At 44.0% G+C, this 19,234-nt stretch overlaps 1 protein-coding gene across 8 annotated transcripts in view; it reads left to right on the top strand.

The window, feature by feature from the left end:
- Window positions 1-19,234, top strand: part of INPP5A (inositol polyphosphate-5-phosphatase A) — a 420,765-nt gene that overhangs the window by 270,093 nt on the left and 131,438 nt on the right. For all 8 annotated transcript variants that reach the window (XR_004646390.1, XM_034775172.1, XM_034775171.1 and 5 more), the window contains one exon: window positions 10,751-10,854. Coding sequence is in view for 7 of the 8 variants with exons in the window: in XM_034775172.1 (XP_034631063.1) it covers window positions 10,751-10,854 (104 nt within the window). In the remaining variant the exon portion in view is untranslated. The remainder of the gene's footprint in view (window positions 1-10,750; window positions 10,855-19,234) is intronic.

Genomic DNA, 19,234 nt, shown 5'->3' with positions numbered 1-19,234 from the left:
AAGGGTAGAGAAGAAGATATTATGTCCCCTTCTGGGAGTACGAGCAGCTGTACAACCCTTCTCCTCCAGGCTCCCTTGGAGTTGCAGCAGCCAATGAAAAGGAATGATAGGGGCACCAGCCCTCAACCAAAGAGCAAAGAGAACAAGAAGCTGGACTTGTTTGGGAGAAAGCTTTATTCCACAGGTGGATTATAGCTTCGCACTCTGAACCAGCAGCTTTGCTGGAACGCTGCAATTTGACTCTCTGGGATACAGTTTTTGAAATTTAAAGACAAGCTACCAGATGAGCCAAGACAAGGGTTCCCCACTTTGATAAATGAGGGCAAGCACCAAAACAGCTCTACGGCAGGTCTCAATGCAGCAGATTCTGCAGCGTGCAGCATGGCCTCTGCCATCACGATGAGGTGCTCATACTGGTTGCACTCTTCTGACTTCCTGCCAGAGGTGCAAACAGTTCATGACTTACCATTTGAGGGGCCGTTGCTCTTTTCAGAAAAGACAGATGAGACTCTGAACAGTCTCAAAGATTCGAGAGCGACACCTGATAATCAAAACAGACAAGTCAGTTCTATGTCCAGTACAGAGAGTAGAATTTATTGGAGCAGTCCATGACTCGACAACAGCCAGGGCCTTGCTGCCACAGATGAGGTTTCTTGCAATACAAAGCCTCATTCTGGACTTAAAAGGCTTTATCCTCACTCCATGGTGAGGAACTGTTTAAGACTGCACAGGGTGGCATGTACTTACCTGGTCCGGTATGCTAGATCGTGCCTCAAATCCCTTCAGGGCTGCGTAGCAGAGGTGTATGCTCCAAGAAGACACCACATAGACATGTTAGTACACATACCAAGTTGTATATCTCATCTGGACTGGTGGTTAGACTCAACCAGTGTGTGCAGGGGACTTCCTTTTGCCCCACCTCAACACTCACTCACTTTAGTCAGAGATGTCTTGGGTCTGGGGTGGGGTGCTTACCTGGGACACCTGCATACACAAAGTCTCTGGTCTCACCAAGATCTCAGTCTGCACATAAACATCAGAGAACTCCAGGCTGTTTAGCTTGCAGAGCACTCCTTCCTCACATTAGGGGAAGAACCTTATTAGTGCTGACTGATAATATGACCATCATGCTTTATGTAAACAATCAGAAAGGAGCCCAGTCCCCAATACTCTGTTGGATAGCAATCCTACTTTGGGACTTTTGCCTCAGCAACTCTATACTTCTGAAAGTGGACCACCTCCCAGAGACTCATTGTGCTGGCAGACCACTTAAGCAGGTTGTTTACCAGTCACCACACATGTCCCTTCGCCCAGACATAGCAAGGTCTATTTTCCAGCTCTGGGAAACTCCCTAAGTGGATGTGTTTGCAACAAAGGACAACACAAAATGTCACCAGTTCTCCAGAGCAGGTCACAGCCCAGGTTCACTGATGGATGCTTTTTTTACTGATGTGATCAGAGAGTCTGCTATACAATTCCCCCACCCTCACCCCCATCCCTCTTCTGCCAGGAGTTCTGTACAAGGACAAACAGAACAAGGCCAGTCTCATACTGACCACCCCAGCGTGGTCCTGTCAATGCTGGTTTTCTCAGCTCTTAGACCTATCTGTCTGTCCCCCACTATTACTCCTGCTTCACACACACATAGTTTTGCAAAATCATGGCTGCCTCATGCACCCCAACCTCAAGGCTCTCCTCCTGTGCTCCTGGAGGCTTCATGGCTAACATTGATGGAGGAGTCCTGCTCCAGAGAGGTACAGGAGATACTGCTGACTGGTAGAAAGTCATCAATGAGGTCAACTTCCCTGGCTAACCAGAAAAGGTTTTCCATCTGGTCAAGCTGGTCTACCCCATTCTTGCTTCTGTTCAGTGTATGCTGGACTATCTTTGCATCTGAAACATCAAGGATTAGTGATTAGCTCAATTAGGGTAAACCTAGCAACTATTTCCACATTTCATCTTCCAGTGGATAACTGCTTCCTTTCTTCCAATCCATTGGTCATAAGATTTTTAAAGGGTTTGAACAGGATGTTTCTGCATTTCGAGTCCTGTTCCACCCTGGAGCCTGAATTGAGTCTTATCAAAGCTCCCTCCTTTGAGCCTCTAGCAGCTTGCTGTCTGTTACACCTTCAATGAAGGTAGCATTTTTAATAGCCATTATATTGACCAAGAGAGTAGTGGAATTGAGGGCATTAGTATCACGTCGTCCATATACCCTTTTTTACGCAGATAAAGTCTACCTTCGTCCCAGCTAAGGTTCTTTATGAAAATGGTCTCTTTTCATATCAGTTAGGCAATCTGCTTACCGACCTTCTTCCCAAAACCTCATGGTAGCAAGGGAAAGGAGTCACTGTGCACTCTAGGTATTAAAAGAGTGTTAGCGTTTCATCTGGAGAGAATTAAGCCTTTCAGATCATCGTCTCAATTGTTTATCACATTTGCAGACAGAATGAAGGGCTGTTTGGTTTCCACACACAGGATTTCAGCATGGATATCGATATCCAGTTAGCTAATGCATAGCTGATAGAATATTGGGTCATTCAACTAGATCTCAAGTGGCTTGTGCGGCACTTCTGCCTCATGTACCAGTATTAGACATTTACAAAGTGGCAACCTGTTCATCGTGTCACGCATTTGCTTCGCACTACATAATCTCTCAACAATCTAGAGATGCTGCTGCATTTGGACAAGTGATCCTCTAGTCCAGGGGTCGGCAACCTCTGGCACGCGGTTCGCCAGGGTAAGCACCCTTGCGGGACGGGCCAGTTTGTTTACCTGCCACGTCGGCAGGTTTGGTCGATCGCAGCTCCCACTGGCCGTGATTCGCTGTCCCAGGCAGATGGGGACGGCGGAAAGCCGCGGCCAGCACATCCCTCGCCCGCGCCGCTTCCCGACGCCCCCATTGGCCTGGGACGGCGAAACGCGGCCAGTGGGAGCCGCGATTGGCCAAACCTGCTGACGCGGCAGGTAAACAAACTGGCCCAGCCCGCTAGGGTGCTTACCCTGGTAAGCCGCGTGCCAGAGGTTGCCGATCCCTGCTCTAGTCCGTGTTCAAATAGACTCTGGTCCTGCCTCCAAATAGAACTGCTTGTGAGTCACCCACAGTGGATTGGACATGTGCAGTCACTCGAACAAGAACAAAAATGGTTAAACTTTTCTGTAATTGTTCTTCAAGATGTGTTGTACATGTCAATTCAGCAGCTCGCCCTCCTTCCCCTTCTATCAGAGTTGTTCTAGTAGGAAGGAACTAAAGGCAGTCTGGGGTGGCTCAACCCTTTATGCCTGCGTGAAGCAGCAAAGCATGCTCAAGGCACCCCGACAGGTACTGCTCAGGGTAAAAACCTCTGTCAGCTGTGCACTGGAGCACACAAACACCTCCAGTGGAAATGGACATGTGCAACACATCTCAAAGAACAACAGTTATAGAAAGGTTAAAAAACGTTTGTTTGTTTTTTCACCTGAAAGGATATAAGAAGGCACATCCTCTTATGCTAAGGCTGCTTCTCAATGCCCGTGTAAATGACAAACTATTACTAGTTTACATTTGGCCTTGATCTCAGGGTAGGTTGATAATAAAGCACCCCCTTCTGCCAAAATGGTACAGTTTACCAGTTAATATTCACTCACGTTGTCTCAGCAAAAGCCGTCAGTTCTCTCAGAACAGAAATTACTCCTGGCTGTGTTTTATATATGCTGCCAAAAATGTTTTCTATGTCTTGAATGACATCAGGATCTTTTTGCTGAGATTGTCAAACTCACTGAAAGAAGGTACATCCATCCATGATCTACTTAGAGTGATGCCACATTCGTTTATCAGGATGTTTATTTAGTCCTCCTGTGGGAGCCAGATTTTAAAAGTGATAGTAAAAAAATCAAATCTTCTGTATGTGTCAAAGATATATTGGTAGCTTACGGTAAATGCTTCATGATTATAGATACTACTTCATCTGGATAATTTACAGTAATTAATTTTTATGTTTGGGTTTTAACCAAACATCCAGTGAGAGTGAACAGCTCAGAATGTTTGCTAATAGTATACCTAAAGTCCTCCTTCTCTGGGTGGCAAGTTTGAAATCCAGTCCAACTTGGGTGTTATGAAAACTTGATGCCACCTAATGGTGGCTATCTGACTTCTGCCCTGTGTCCCACTCCTGCAGTTGACAGTAATTGGCTGTAATCAGCAGAGTGACCAAGACTTATTGGACACAGAAACTGAACTACTCTGTCATCCTTGCTGATGATTCTTGGAGTATATGTCCCCATGGGTATGTGTGCATGTGTGTGCACCTGTGCACTCTCAATTGGAGACTGTAAAGCAGTGTCTGCAGACCTGCACCTGTGCAGAGCAGCTCTTCATGCTCCCACTCGAGGCCATACAGGGAGGCACAGACCTGCCACCACTCAGTTTCTTCTCAACCACCCGTGGCGCGAGATGGAGTGCTTGGTGTCTGCTGTTCTACCGCTTCCCACCCTCTCTCACTTATTGTAAATTTCTCTTTTTATTTAGTTATGTTCTTATTTTCACATTTTTATTAATTTCAACGCAGTTGTGCTTCCACTGCCCTTCCCACTCTTTCAGGGTTTTAGTTTTAGTGCTTCAGCACACCAGATTATGCCAAAGACCCTGGAGTATAAGCCCTACTAGACTTGCTACACAGGTCTTTTCCACAGAGCAACAGGCATTCTAGACATCCACATCCCGTCAAAGTGCACAATCTGCTTGGGATTTAAAGGTAGGACAAGAAACGACAGAGAGGCTAGGTTGAAGTTCCTGTTAATGGAATGCTCCCTAACTCCAGCAGGGTTCTCTTTGCCACTCCCTGTACATCTGCCTCAACATCTCAGGCTACCCTGGTGACAGCTGGAGCCCCAGCAGCAGCTCCAGGGGCTAAGACTTTGAAAAAAAGAAGCCTTTCCCCCCTACAAGGGAAACAAAGAAGAGAGATAGATTACCCCATAAATCTTGCTCTCAGGAGACCTTGCATCCCTTAAGGAGTACTGCTGAGGCACCAGCTGAAATCTGTACCAAGTACCAGCATAAGAAGTTGTGTGTGGAGAAGTCTTCCAACACAGGGTGGCTCCTAGCTCAGTACTGTTTGACACCTCTCGGCACCATGATGTACACAGGGCTTCTTCCTGCACTCCAGTACTAGCATCTTCCTACAGCTCTGAGGTCAGAGAAGATGTCCCATCAGCCTCTCCGGTACCATATGCACAAACTCGTCCTCGATACCAATCCCTGTTCCAGCACCGACTCAGGCTACAATCAGATGCTATCATAGCTCTCTACTCCACTCCTTTTCCCTGGAGGACTGTCTCATTTTGGATGAACTGGAGTCTCACCTAATAAGGAACTTTACCAGAGCCCCCATCCTGGTACCACTCCATCAACTGCAACCTGAATCTCAGACTTCCAACTCTCAGTACCGACCCTGGTGCTTGAGACCCTCCCTTGTTAGCCCAGAGGATGATACTTCTGATTCTGAGGTCTCGGTACCTACCATCACACCCCTCTGAGTCCATTTACTGGAGAGGACCTTCCAGAGACCCAACAGGCCCCTTGAGGATCTTTCCTCTATCCCTCTCCTCCTCAGTGGGCTTACTGGAACCCTTGGGGGCACTTTGGTGAACAGTTTTATAGGGTGCCACTAGAAATAAATGCCCAACATCCAGTGGTACTGCATCGTTCACAGGCACCGACAGACCATCCTCTGGTGCTGTGTGCCCCCTAGGCAGCAAGAGAAGTACAAGAGGAGCAAAAGCTGTAGATTGAGGGAAGCTCGCCCCCAGCAGCCGTCCTCCTCACTAGATGAGGCAGTAATGCCACCAACATCCTCTTCTTCCGATGACTTTAATCTTCCAGAACCCAGTGAAACTCCTGGTGGAATCCCTTCAGCTCCCGCTAGGAGAGGTCCAGGAGTCTCCACATTCCCTGGTGGACATTCTAGATATTACTTCCCCAGGGGAAAAAAAGCCCTACCAATTAATGAGGCACTGTTATTGCCTGCACATATTTTATGGGAAACACTGCCACTATTCTGCCCAACTGCAAGTGCGCAGATTAAAAAAAAATTGTATTCCAGCCAAAGGAATGGGGTATTTCTTCTCCTTCCTACCCCAAGTCCCCTGGTGGTGGACACGATTAATGTAAGAAACTGTCAAGCTCACTCCAAATCCTCTCCTTCAGACAAAGTCCAAGCGATTATACATCCTGGGCAGGAAAACTACTCCTAGGTGGCACTTCAATTTTGAGTTGCAAACTACTAGGGCTTGATGATAATATATGATTTTAACATTTATTCTAAATTCACACATTTAATGTAATGACTAGCACAAGACCAAAAGGACTAATTTCAGTCCCTCATCTCTGAGGATCAGTTGATTGTGAAATTCTCCCTGCAGGTTGTTTTCAATGCCACTGAAATGTCTTCTAAATTCTTAGCTACTGCTGTGGTTATACAGAGAGCATCTTAGCTTAGAGTTACCAACTTTCTAATCCCACAAAACCAAACATCCCCACCACTTCCTGAGGTCCTGTACTGCCCCTTCTCCAAGGCCCTGCTCGTTCCATCCCCCTCCCTCCATCGCTGGTTCTCCCACACCCTCACTCACTTTCACTGGGCTGGGCAGAGGGTTGGGGTGCAGAAGGGCTGAGGGCTCCAGCTGGAGGTGCAGGCACTGTGGTGGGTCTGGGGATGAGGGGTTTGGAGTGTGGGAGAGGGCTCCGGGCTGGGGCAGGGGTCTGGGGTGCAAGGGGGTATGGGTTTTGTGCTGGCCTTGCGAGATCCGGGTGGGGCCAGAAATAAGGGGCTCAGGGTGCGGGAGGGGGTTCTAGGCTGGGGCCAAGGGGTTTGGAGTGTGGGAGGGGGTGTGGGCTCCAGCTGGGGGTGCATGCTTTAGGGTGTGGCTGGGGATGAGGGGTTTGGAGTGCAGGAGGGGGCTCCAAACTGGGACAAGGGTTTGGGATGGTGGGGGAGTGGGCTCTGGGAGGGAGTTTGGGTGCGGGAGGGGACTCCAGGCTGGGGCAGGGGGTTGGGGTGCGGGATACCAGTGGCACTTACCGCGGCTCCCAGGAAGCGGCCGCCAGATCCTTGCAGCCCCTAGATGCATGGGTGGCCAGAGAGGCTCTGTGCGCTGCCCTTGCGCCCACAGGCTCCACCCCGCAGCTCCCATTGGTCGCAATTCCTGGCCTCCCTGACCACCCATGCATCTAGGAGCTGCAGGGACTTGGCGGCTGCTTCTGGGAGCCACGTGGAGCTAGGGCAGGCAGGGAACCTGCCTTCGCTCCTGACCCCTTCTGTGTCGCTGAATGGACTTTTAACAGCCCAGTCGGCAGTGCTGACCTGAGCCACCAGCGTCCCTTTTCGACTCGGCATTCTGGTTAAAAAAAAAAAAAACAGACACCTGGCAACCCTATCTTAGCTCCAGTCTTCTGGACTCCTGAGAGAGGAGCAGAGTACTGTTGAAGACCAGTTTGAAGGGCCTAAGCTCTTCAGTATGGCACAGACTTTTTGCTCCATACTCTTAAAGATTCAACGGCAATGTCACAGTCTCTGGGAATTTGTGTGTCTGTAACAAAAAGACATTTTAGCAGATCTCACTGTGCCAGTACCACCACACAGGCTTTTCCTAGACCTTTGGAGCCTTTGAGGAGGAGATCTAAACCTCGCAAAAGGGGACTACCCCCTCTGCAGCCACCTAATCTGCATCTCCTTCTAAGAGAGAGTTTTGACAGTTGATTGAGGACATAGAGCAACATATTTCCTCAGACTCTCTACTGTACAATTCTACTATCCCCTCTTCCCCCTCCCCCCCGCCGCCCTTTTTGGAGACAGACTGTCCCACTTCCTTCCTACCTACCTAGAAGCATATCACCTGAGACAAGTGGATACTGGAGGTGGTCAACATGGGATATTCCATCCACTTCCACTCTATTCCCTCCTTCCCCTTCTCTCTCAAGGATTTCTCTCACGAGGAGATCATTAAGCAGGAGATCCAATCTCTCTTACTCTTGGGGCAATTGAGCCAGTTCCCCCGTCCCCAAGTTTGTCAGAAGATGGTTCTATTCCAACAATTTCCTAGTCCCCAAGAGGGTGGATACTAATCTCCTGTCTCAGAAAATTGAATACCTGTGTCCTTTCACAGCATATCAGGATGGTGACACTAGCCCCATAATTCCATGCTTAGATCTGGAGACTGGTTTGTTGCCCTCAACCTCCAGGACACTTACTTTCATGTAGCTATCCACCCCTTCCACAAGCATTTCCTACATTTTGTAATAGGGTCAGATATTAGCAATACTGAGTCCTCCCTTTTGGGCTCTGCATAGCCTCGAGAGTCTTTACAAAGGTCCTTTCAGCAGTAGTAGCTGAGTTCATTATCATTGTCTACCTAGGGAGATAGGAACTACCATTCTTCATGAGACCTGTGATCCATCTAGTCCAGTATCCTGTCTCCAACAATGGCACCTATCTGATGCTTCAGAGCAAGGTCCAAGAAACTCCACAGTAGGTGGATAATCTGCACCCCAGGAGAGTCTCCTCCTAACCCTTAAAATATAGAGATTGGTTTAAGGCGGGGTCGGTAACCTTTCAGAAGTGGTATGCAGTGTCTTCATTTATTCCCTCTAATTTAAGGTTTCGCGTGCCAGTAATACATTTTAACATTTTTAAAGGTCCCTTTCTATAAGTCTATAATATATAACTAAACTATTGTTGTATGTAAAGTAAATAAGATTTTTTAAATGTTTAAGAAGCTTCATTTAAAATTAAATTAAAATGCAGAGCCCTCCGGACCGGTGGCCAGGAGCTGGGCAGTGTGAGCGCCACTAAAAATCAGTTCACGTACCGCCTTTGGCACGCGTGCCATAGGTTGCCAACCCCTGGTTTAAGGCTTGAAGCATGAGGATTTATGTCCTCTGTATCTGTGTTTGTTGTAACTGTGGATATTCTTGTTATCCATTTAAATGTCTAATCTCTTTTAAATCTTCCTAAATTCTGACATTTTGTGGTAATGAGTTGCACAGTCTTATGATGTGCTGTGTGAAAAAATACCTCATTTTATCAGTTCTGAAGCTGCTGCCCTTTAATTTCATTGAATGTCTCCTTGTACCTATATGAGGAAATAGGGAGAGTCAAAGTTCCCAATCTGCTTTTTCTATACCAGTCAATATTTTGTATACTGTTATGTCCCCCCTCTAGAGTTAAATCATCCCAAAGTTTTCAATCTCTTTTCATAGAAGAGCTTTTCCATGTCCCTAATAATTCGTAGCACTTTTCTTTGAACTCCCTCTAAAGTGCCTTAGGGAGGCCACAATGTCAGTTTGTCTTAAAGAACCATGTGTTTGCTCCTTACTCAAAGTATCATATGTTGACACCAAAAAAACTATCCAATGTTGCCCTATCTTGAATATTGGTTTTTTGGGAGAAGTTTGAGAAAGTTGTGATAAGGCAATTCCAGCAATATATGGAGTCCTCTACTCTCCTTGGCCCCAGTCAGTTAGGTTTTGGCCCTGAAGTGTGGTACAGAAACTGCACTGATTGTGTTAGCTGATGACTTCCTCCTAGCAATTTACACATATATGCTGATTATTTAGATCCCTTTTTGTACCACTGACCATGAGATTTTATTGACACCTGTGAACCTTGGAAGAGTAGCTTGACTCGTTCCTGAGAGTTTCCAGAGGGTAGTATTGGGCAATTACAACTCTGCTCCATACAGTCCAAGGGAATATCTTCACTTATTGGGGATCGATGATGCTGGGATTGATGCACTGGGGGTTGATTTAGCGGGTCTAGTGAAGACCCGCTAAATCAATCACAGATCACTCTCCCATGGACTCCAGTACTCAACCGGAACAAGAAAAGTAAGGTAAGTCAACGGGACAGTGTTTCCCGTTGACGCAGCGCAGTGAGTTGACCTAAGCTACGTGAATAACATAGCTCGAGTTGCGTGACTTAGAGCGACTTACCCCTGTATTGTAGACAAGGCCTAATGGAGTTAAGGAGGTAATAATTGGTAGTACTGCTGACTTTAAAAGTTGAGACAGTAGGTAATTGGATATTGGCTTGTTTTGTAAAATGTGTAATTTTTATATTGTGTGTGCCTAGTGTAAAGAACAGGCATATATTTGAAAATGTAAATAAATTAAATGATAAACTATACAATTACAATATTTTTAAATAGCATCAGTTACACTTCAATTTATTTTTAATAAATTTATTTATATCTGTTTTTGATCTGTTTGTTACTATTCAGTGTAGGTTTCTGGATGTTTATTAGAGACCAGACCAAACACCTCAGACCCAGATTTCATCAAGATTTTCTGTCCAAGGTTGAATGGGGTCTTGGGCCATGAGTAGGGCTCCTAGATGCTATGGTAATACAACAAATAATACTTAAATCGTTAAAAATTCACATTGCCTGCAACCCAGTGCAATATGCAAATTATACCACAGTTTATATCCTGTCCTGGAAATTGAAGAAATTTGGGGGAAGGGGGAGTTATCCAGCCCCTGTTGGAGAGTAAAATCCCTGTTGCCAACTTAACATCTAGTCAGTTACAGGTATAATTTGTGGTCCAACTTTGCCTCTTCCTACCATCAAAAAACAGCTCTGATTTTACATACTAATTGATCAGACCAACACTGCCTCTATCCTATAGATTCTGCTGCTTTTCTGATTAATGCTAAAAGCTGGTTGCAATGATTATAGGTACATATGTTAAGTGTGTTTTTATATCTCTTCCTAGCCAAGAAGTATAAAAAGGTTACTGGCAAAGAAATCTACTCAGATACATTAGAAAGCACACCCATGCTGGAAAAAGAGAAGTTTCCACAGGATTATTTCCCTGAGGTATGTACAGTCCAATGGAGCATTCCAAAGTGTAAGGGTCCGGTTCTAGTTTCTCTTGCACTGAAGACTTCATTGGTGTTACTCCTGACTTAAAGTGGTATGAACTCGATCATCATCAAGTCATAAGCCTCTAGTTTTTTTGTGTCTCCATTTCATAGAACCTATAATATACATTTTTGTAAACCTTGAAGTATATTTATCAAACTCAACTGGAGTTCTATGTTTAAACAGTAACACGTTGTAAAGAATTTATTATTTATAGGAGATTCAAACAAACTTTCCTTTGTGTATCTTTTTCATTTTATGTATTTTTTTAAATGTTGTTGGTGAGGGGTGCAAACCTGCTAGCAACAGCAGCTCCTGCTCAACCTTGAGGCCTGCACCTTCCACAGGTGCCTGGCTGTACCAGGGGATGGGCTCAGGGAGGCCCTGGTGAGTGGGGACCAGGTAAGGGCTGTGACAGGGGCTGCTAGTCCTCCACAGGGCCTTCAGGGATCTCTGAGCTGGGGCCACCTTTAGGGCACAAGGGCTCAGGTCCCCACACTATGTCCTGGAAATTGAAGGAATTTGGGGGAAGGGGGAGTTATCCAGCCCCTGTTGGAGAGTAAAGTCCCTGTTGCCAACTTAACATCTAGTCAGTTACAAAACTAGAGTTTTGTAACCTGGCCACCCATTCACACCTGAACCCCCCCTTACTTCTGCCCTCAGGGGCTTCCATATCTCTGTCCTGAAGACCCCCACTTCCCTGCAAAGCCACCACACTTCTACTTTGAGGGCATTTCCACTCACACTTGCACTTGCCCATCATGATGCGGGGGAGCATTTTTTTTTTTTTTTTTTTTTTTTTTACTGTACTTGAATTGAGTGCACCAAAATTTCAACTTTAACAAACTGTGGCCACAACTTCTGGAAAAAAATAACCATACACTACAACTTTCTTAGAACCTTATCCCTGGAGCATTTTATGTTAACTATAGAGAACTTGCTACTCCCTCAGTGCAGGCTTCTACAGATTTCTACCTGCTAAATTACATTAAAACACATCTGAAAACATATTAAATATTTTCTAATTTTATTTTTCTAAGTCAGCAATTCCTGTAGTTGTCTAAAGGATGTTATGGACGTGGTGTATGAAAAAGGAGAAACCCCTGGATCAGACTTTTTTTAGGGTTTAGGCTCTGTTTCTCCATACAACACAATATATTATAATAACGTTGCTATAGCTACACTTCGGCATATATTTCCACTAATTTCAGGTTGCAGTAAGGCACACATACGGCAGGTACATTTTTTTGTTTACTTGGCAAAATTTGAAAGTAATGCTACACATTTTTAATATGTAGTTAAATTTTATGTTTCTTGTTCTTTCATTTTAAGGCAGAAAAAGGAAAAATCTCACAAAAAGCCTACACTACATCTAACTTAAGCTTGTATATTTACAGCTGGAACTAGATCACTGTGTTTAACCCATTTTCCTCTTACCCACACATTGATTAGATGGCCTTCAATAAATAGACCTCAAATAGTGGGTATTCTGAAAATCTCTTCTGCCACAATGAGATGCATGAGAAACGTATCAGTCTTCACACTAAATTTCCAGGCTTTTGTGTGTTTTAGCCAGACTTTTATCATTACATTAACTTTTTTTGTATGTGTGAATTGGTTTAAGACTGATTTCTTTTCTTTTTATTACTGCCGCTTAAGGATGATCTAAAAGTAATTACAATGATTGAGGCATAATGCAATTCAAAATAATTACAGCCCACTGCATATAAAACTAACAAAACTTTCTGTGTTGATTTATGAGTCCTCTTGGCTGGGCATGAATCTGAAATGATGCCTTTGGGAGCAACACTGCAGATAATGTTAGGCCATTTAAAAAAGCAGATTTGTGTAGTCTATCAGGGCAGAGTAATGTTTTTTCCCCCATAGTGAGAAATTGGTTGTTATCATAGATCACAGATACTGCTCAAAGCTCTTATGAAAGATGAATTAATTTCACTAATGCTTTAATGCAAACCTTTCATGGAGAAGGCTGTATGGTGATAACCTTACTGCGGTCTCTCCTTTCTCAATGATGATTTATGTCGTCTTTTAGTAGATGAAACTGCCCGTATTCACAATCCATCTGCTGGCTAAAGGAATCCTATTAACAGGAGATCTGAGGAGAGACTTAATATTGTAAGGTGAAAGATGTGGTATCCCTTTCCTGGGGCATGATTTTTGTTTGGCTGTTTCGGGGGGGGAGGGGTGTCTTGTTTTAACATTTAGATACTTCTCTCAGAGAGCACCGATGATCTATATAATCTTTACTCAATTTTTGTGCTGTCTTACAAACAGTGGATCAGCTAACGAGTAGCTTGTTTAAAGTCAAAGCCAAGCTCATTGCTTTAAAAACTGCAGGCAATTGTCTGTCATCTTATCTCTGCCTATAGTTCCTTTCTCAACTGTGTTCCTGGAAGTCCCTTTTTTCCCTAGTATTTACAAACAGAGTGTTTGGGTCTGTTAAAGACCAGCAAGCAACCAAAAGGTATTGGATTGCAACTTGTACTTCAGACTGGTGAGGGCATTCAGGACCACACTTTTTTGTTTATCTGTTCTAGCTGTACTTTATGTGCTGTGCTGTTTTAGGCCCTAATCCTGCAAACATTTTCACACATTCTTAATTGAAACAAGTGAGCACTCCTGTGAAGTTAATGGAATTACTTGCATGTTTTCAAGCAAAGCACTTCCATAACTGTTTGAAATTGTCCTATTAGGCAGATGATCTTGTGGTTTAAGCACAGGCAGGTGAATTGGAAGACGTGGGTTCTTGTGCTGTGCTGTCCTGTCTCTCTCAAATTTGCTGCATGATCGTGGACAAGTCATATAGTCTTGTGCTTCAGCTATCCCATATGTAAACTGGGGATAACAATATCTACCTTAGTGGGCTGTTGCGAGGTGTAATTCATTAATGTTTGTAAAGCATTCTGAAAGCCTTGGAGGAAATGAACTATAGCAGTGCTATCATATTTTGTTCTTCTCTGACCTACAAGATAGACACATCCATGCCCAGTCCTGGCAACCCTAAATTCCCCTGTCCTGTTAAAAGGAAGTGCTTTTTTTAATAGGAATGTAGTTCTGGGTTGTGGTTTTTTAGTGTTATAAACCATGGAGAAGCAGAAAAATCTGTAGGACAGGTGAAATACTAAGGCTCCAAAACTGGAGTGAGTAATTATAAGCCTGTGCTCATGCATTTTTTAAGTTCTGTTCTCAAATACTTAATTGTAAGTTCGTGATTGCAAGTAATTATTTTTGTTATTTTGGCTGTAATTATAGGCCAGAGAGCTGCTAGCACAGAACTTGCAGGACTGCAGCTACTGGTAGGGTCAGCCCCTTCTTATTCCCAATCCCTTCTTCTGTGACCTCCAACTCACTAGCTCTTTCCTGGTTATTTAACACAGAGAGGGGACCCCCTGACCTTTCCTCATTCCATGCTCTTGTCCTGATTGCTGGCACAAAATGCATGTAGGCCGCTTTTATCAGTTTGAAACACTTAACTAAAACATCCAATTAAAAATAATTAACTAAATCAGCCTCCCTTTCATAAGATGCATTTGCCAGCACCACAGGGAGGTACTCACAGAAAGGCCTCTGGCAGATGAGCCCCCTGCAAGAAGCTGCCTGTGCAAGCAGAAAGAACTGTGGACAGGACTCGTCTGACTGTTGTTTTAGTTTCCTTCCAATGAATATGATCCACAGTGAAACTGTTCAGAGAGAAATAATTGGGTTAAGTAACACCTAGACGTACTCAGAGCACTTTTATTTGTGTCTCATTTGATATGAATAGAAAGAAAACAGGAATGTGAAACATTCTGAGTCTATCCTGCACTTCTATCAAGAACATTTTACGCTGCTGTCAATATGAGGTTTATTTACCTACAGAGCCGGTGCAAGGAAGTTTCGCGCCCTAGGCGAAACTTCCACCTTGCGCTCTCCCCCCCCCCCCGCCCCGCGGCAGCTCCCCCCCCCCCCCCCGCGGTGCCCCCCCCCCGCAGCAGCTCCGCGCCCCCGCCCTGAGGCGCCCCCAACCCCCCGCGGCAGCTCCCCCCTCCTCGGGAGCCATGCGGCAGCTCCCCACCCCAGCTCACCTCTGCACCGCCTCCTCCCCGAGCATGCCGCCCCCACTCTAATTCCCTTCCCCTCCCAGGCTTGCAGTACCAAATAGCTGATTGGCACCGCAAGCCTGGGAGGTGGGAGAAGTGGAGCAGTGACGGTGCACTCGGGGAGGGGGTGTAGCAGAGATGAGCTGGGGTGGGGAGCCTTGCGGCAGCTTCCCCCCCCCCCAGGCACCCCCGCAGCAGCTCCCCACCCCCCCCGGCCCAGGGAGCCATGCGGCAGCTCCCCACCCCAGCTCACCTCTGCTCCGCCTCCTCCCCGAGCGCGCTGCCCCCACTCTAATTCTCCTTCCCTCCCAGGTTTGCGGCGCCAAACAGCTGATTGGCGCCGCAAGCCTGGGAAGCGGGAGAAATGGAGCGGCGACCGCGTGCTCAGGGAGGGGGGCATAGGAACGATGTAAAAAAAAATTGGGGGCACTGCTTTTTGGCGCCCCCAAATCTTGGCGCCCTAGGCAAGCGCCTAGTTTGCCTAAATGGTATCACCGGCCCTGTTTACCTACGTAATGAATATGAGATTGAATCATTAGTTTGTACAATTATGTTAACTCTGAGGACGCTCACTGCTTTCTTCTTCCGCATTTAAAAATAGTTAATGGACCAATCACACCTGTGCAATCCTGTGAATTCATTGCAGTTGACCAATGTAGCTAAGAGAGAAATTTTGTCAAGTGACTGCTAGAACTAAAATCAAATTTGCCCATGAAAGCCAGAATCTGCAATCCTTACTCAAGCAAAGCTGCACGGTTTGACCCAAAATTTACTTGCCCTTGAAAATTACATACTGTATGCAATTGTACTCTATCAAAAATAGTGTTTTTCAGAAGTAGAACTCTGAAATGAATAATTACCATAAAGAAATTATATATGTTGGTGGCTAATATATTACTACTGATTTATATAAATACATTTGCAATGGATATAATTATTTAGAAATTATATGTTTTAGTATAAACTGGATGGAAATGCATTTGATTTATCACGTTTGTTGTATTTATTAACATTGTGTGCAGATTCCCTTTCTGAAATGTCAGTTTTGCAATTAGATGTTTTCTTAGCAAATTCCAAATCCATGTTAGATAGTATTTTTCTATTAGATAATTGGTCATTATAGCTCTATGTTAAGAGTAAAATTGTCAACTGGCATGCCACATGGTGTTAGTTTTTCTACCATTATGTAGATTAACTTTAGAATCTTGAACTACTGATAGGTGTTTCTGAAAAATTTTAATAACTAAGAAAGCTATTATGCTACAGGCATAGGTGCTGACTCTGTGGTTGCTCCAGGGCCCACAGAAAAAAAATAGTGGGTGCTCAGCACCCACTGCAGCCCTGCGGATCAGCTCCTTCCCCTCCCTCCCAGTGCCTCCTGCTCCCTGCGATCAGCTATTCAGTGGCGTGCAGGAGGCACTGGCGGGGGTGGAGGAGCGGGGGCAGGAAGAGATGGGGTGGGGGCTTGGAGAAAGGGGTAGAGTGGGGGCAGGGCCTGGGGCAGAGCAGTGGGATCTAAGTAAGATCCCCCTGGGATCTAAGTAAGTCGGCACCCATAGCTATAGGAGCATAGCTGTATATAGATCACAAATTTGAATGTAATTTGAGAAAAATTCCATCGTGAGCCAAATAAACTTAAAATTAAGTATTTAAAGCTAAAATATGCTGTATTCCCAAGTAGAAGTCTTCATAAAATTTGCAGGGTTATTAAGTTGCTTTTACAAATCCTAGAGTAGCAGAACTTGCTATACTTTTTGAATAGTGTTGTTTGTATTGCAGTAGCATCCAAAGGCCCAAACAGGTTTGGGACCTCACTGAGCTATGAATTATTCTAACACTCAGGAAGATTAGGAAGATACAGTCCCTGCTCCAAAGAGTTTATCATCTAATCTAATGATTTCACATCTACACAATAGTGTAAACATTTAGAATCCTTTAGGGGATCAAGGAGAGGAAAGCCATCATCATCAGGAGCTGCATTCAGATTTTTTCTATTAGAAGTTGTAATAAGTATTTTTTTTTTGCATTCATACAACTGGTATTATTACTGACTAGTGTAAACCACTGAACATACTGTAATTTACGTGGAATAGCATTTAACACAAGTCCCTACATGAAGCTCTAAGGAGGAGTTCCTTTTACTGCAATGATAATATAACATGGGAGGTATTGATACTGAAGGTCAGTTAGTGTATCAGCTGCACTTGCAGTTTGTTAGACCTGGTCTCTTTTGTTGTTCAATTGATTCATCTACAAATTTTTTCCCTTCTTCCTCTTTGAACCATGCTGTTCATTTAAGAAGCTGCAATTACACTCCAGTCATTGCTACTTTAATCTGTCTTTCCTTCATGCTCCTGCTTTGTATGGTTGAATAAACCCTTGCTGGGCCACTATTTAATTTGATATGGTCCCTCACAGTAGAATGATGGAGAAAAGATGAATTAAGGCTCTGTGCTAGTCATTATCAATCATGGTTTGTGTTCATTACTTATTGCTCACAGTGCATTTTGACATTAGCCCTCCATAACCTCTCTCTTCATGTTAATGTTGTCTGGAGGTCCTTTTACCCCATGTAGCTGAGGTTATTTATGTAGGTGGTGTTTCTAGAGGGTTTTAAAAGGTCAACACAATCTCCCTGGGGACCCTATTCACAAAGAGAAAGCGTGCACAATGTAACTGCAAGTTTTAGAAATGTGAGGTGTTTTAAACTCAGAGTTTTCAGATTTTTAATTTCATTTATTACAATAAAAATTTGGCAAAGTGGGATCAAGTATATACTGCTGTGAATAAAACCAATAGTCACTGCACAAGTGTAGGCATTAGGAAACCCCAAAATACCATAACAGACTTTTGTATTTGGACCCTAAGATGGCATATCAACTAATATGCAAATGACTTCAGTCACATTTGCAAATTTGACAATAGATACATTTTTACAATAAGAAACACTGTACAGATCCTAATTAGATCGATATGCATATCTGCAAATACTTGTGCATCCATTCACCATCCTAATTGTTCCAAATCTAAAGAAGTTGTTGCAGGTCTATTATTTTACCTAAAGACAGGAGTAACTTCTTCATCTAAATTGGCCTTTATTTAACCTAGTTCTGAGATGGAAGAATCTGATGTAATCTATTGTGTTAAAAATACCCATTGTTATCCAATATTTAAAATATCCATGTTCTCCTTCTCTCTTATATATTGCTCTAAGCCCTCAATCCCCACTGAGCCTCTATTACCAACATATAGACATGGCTGAGAAGAAAAAGAGCATGGAAGAAGCTAATCAGGCAATACCCTGATTAATATGAATGTCCAGAGGTATCCTAGTTGCAGCCTGAGGGAATTGGATGGGGCCCTTCTATGGATGTCCCTTCTTGAAAGTCCAGAGTGGCTGCTATTCGTTAAAGGGGAAGCTGGTCTGAAAGGATATAAAAGAACTAATTTCCCTAGAGTCATTCGAAGGAGTCTTTTGTAGTATGAAGTTCTATCAAAACATCCTATTCCAATTCTGGCTGTATTTACTGCTTTGGTCCAATCAGCTGCCAAGAGTGCACAAATTTCAGTTGCAATGTTAGTATTTCTTAAGTGAATGGCTGAAGCTTTGTTTCTTAAAATGGAGAAGCTGATCCATTGTAGGGTGAGGCTTTATATAGTTGACTACGGAAAACTTGGTTTGAACGTTGTTCAGGAGGCACTGTACAATATTCCCAGTCAAGCATAGTTGACTATTTTGAAGATTACTAGTAGCACATGGAAACTTTACTTGATAAAGACATTTAATACAGGAGGCCTCTAGTGAAATCCTGGCCCCATTTAAGTCAACGGGATTCTTGCCATTAACTTCACTGAGGCCAAGATGTCACTCAGTCATACTAGTTAAAATGGAGCTTTTTGAGGTGATATATTCCATAATGCATCAGACATCCTGAAATAATATCTGTAAAGAATCCAATTTTTAAAAAACAGATAGCAAGGTAGTTGATACTAACATTTGATATGCTCAAAGCCGGAGTTATTTTGAAATCCATTAACTGTTTATAAAGTCCTTGTTTTTAGGAGGTCTGTTTTCTTTCAAGATACATTTATTGTGGTGGTAAATGTAGCAATTGCTGTGTTAATGTTGGTGAGGATGTTGATATACATGAGTGGCATTTGACATAGGACTCTGGAAATAGGCTGAATGTAGTTGTAAGAGGGTTCTCTGTATTTTTAGATAGTTAGTAGTTAGT

Source organism: Trachemys scripta, chromosome 7 (assembly GCF_013100865.1).
Source record: "Trachemys scripta elegans isolate TJP31775 chromosome 7, CAS_Tse_1.0, whole genome shotgun sequence".
NCBI lineage: Eukaryota > Metazoa > Chordata > Testudines > Emydidae > Trachemys > Trachemys scripta.
The sequence above is the reverse complement of the archived record's forward strand: the minus strand, read 5'-3'. Positions and strand labels throughout refer to the sequence as shown.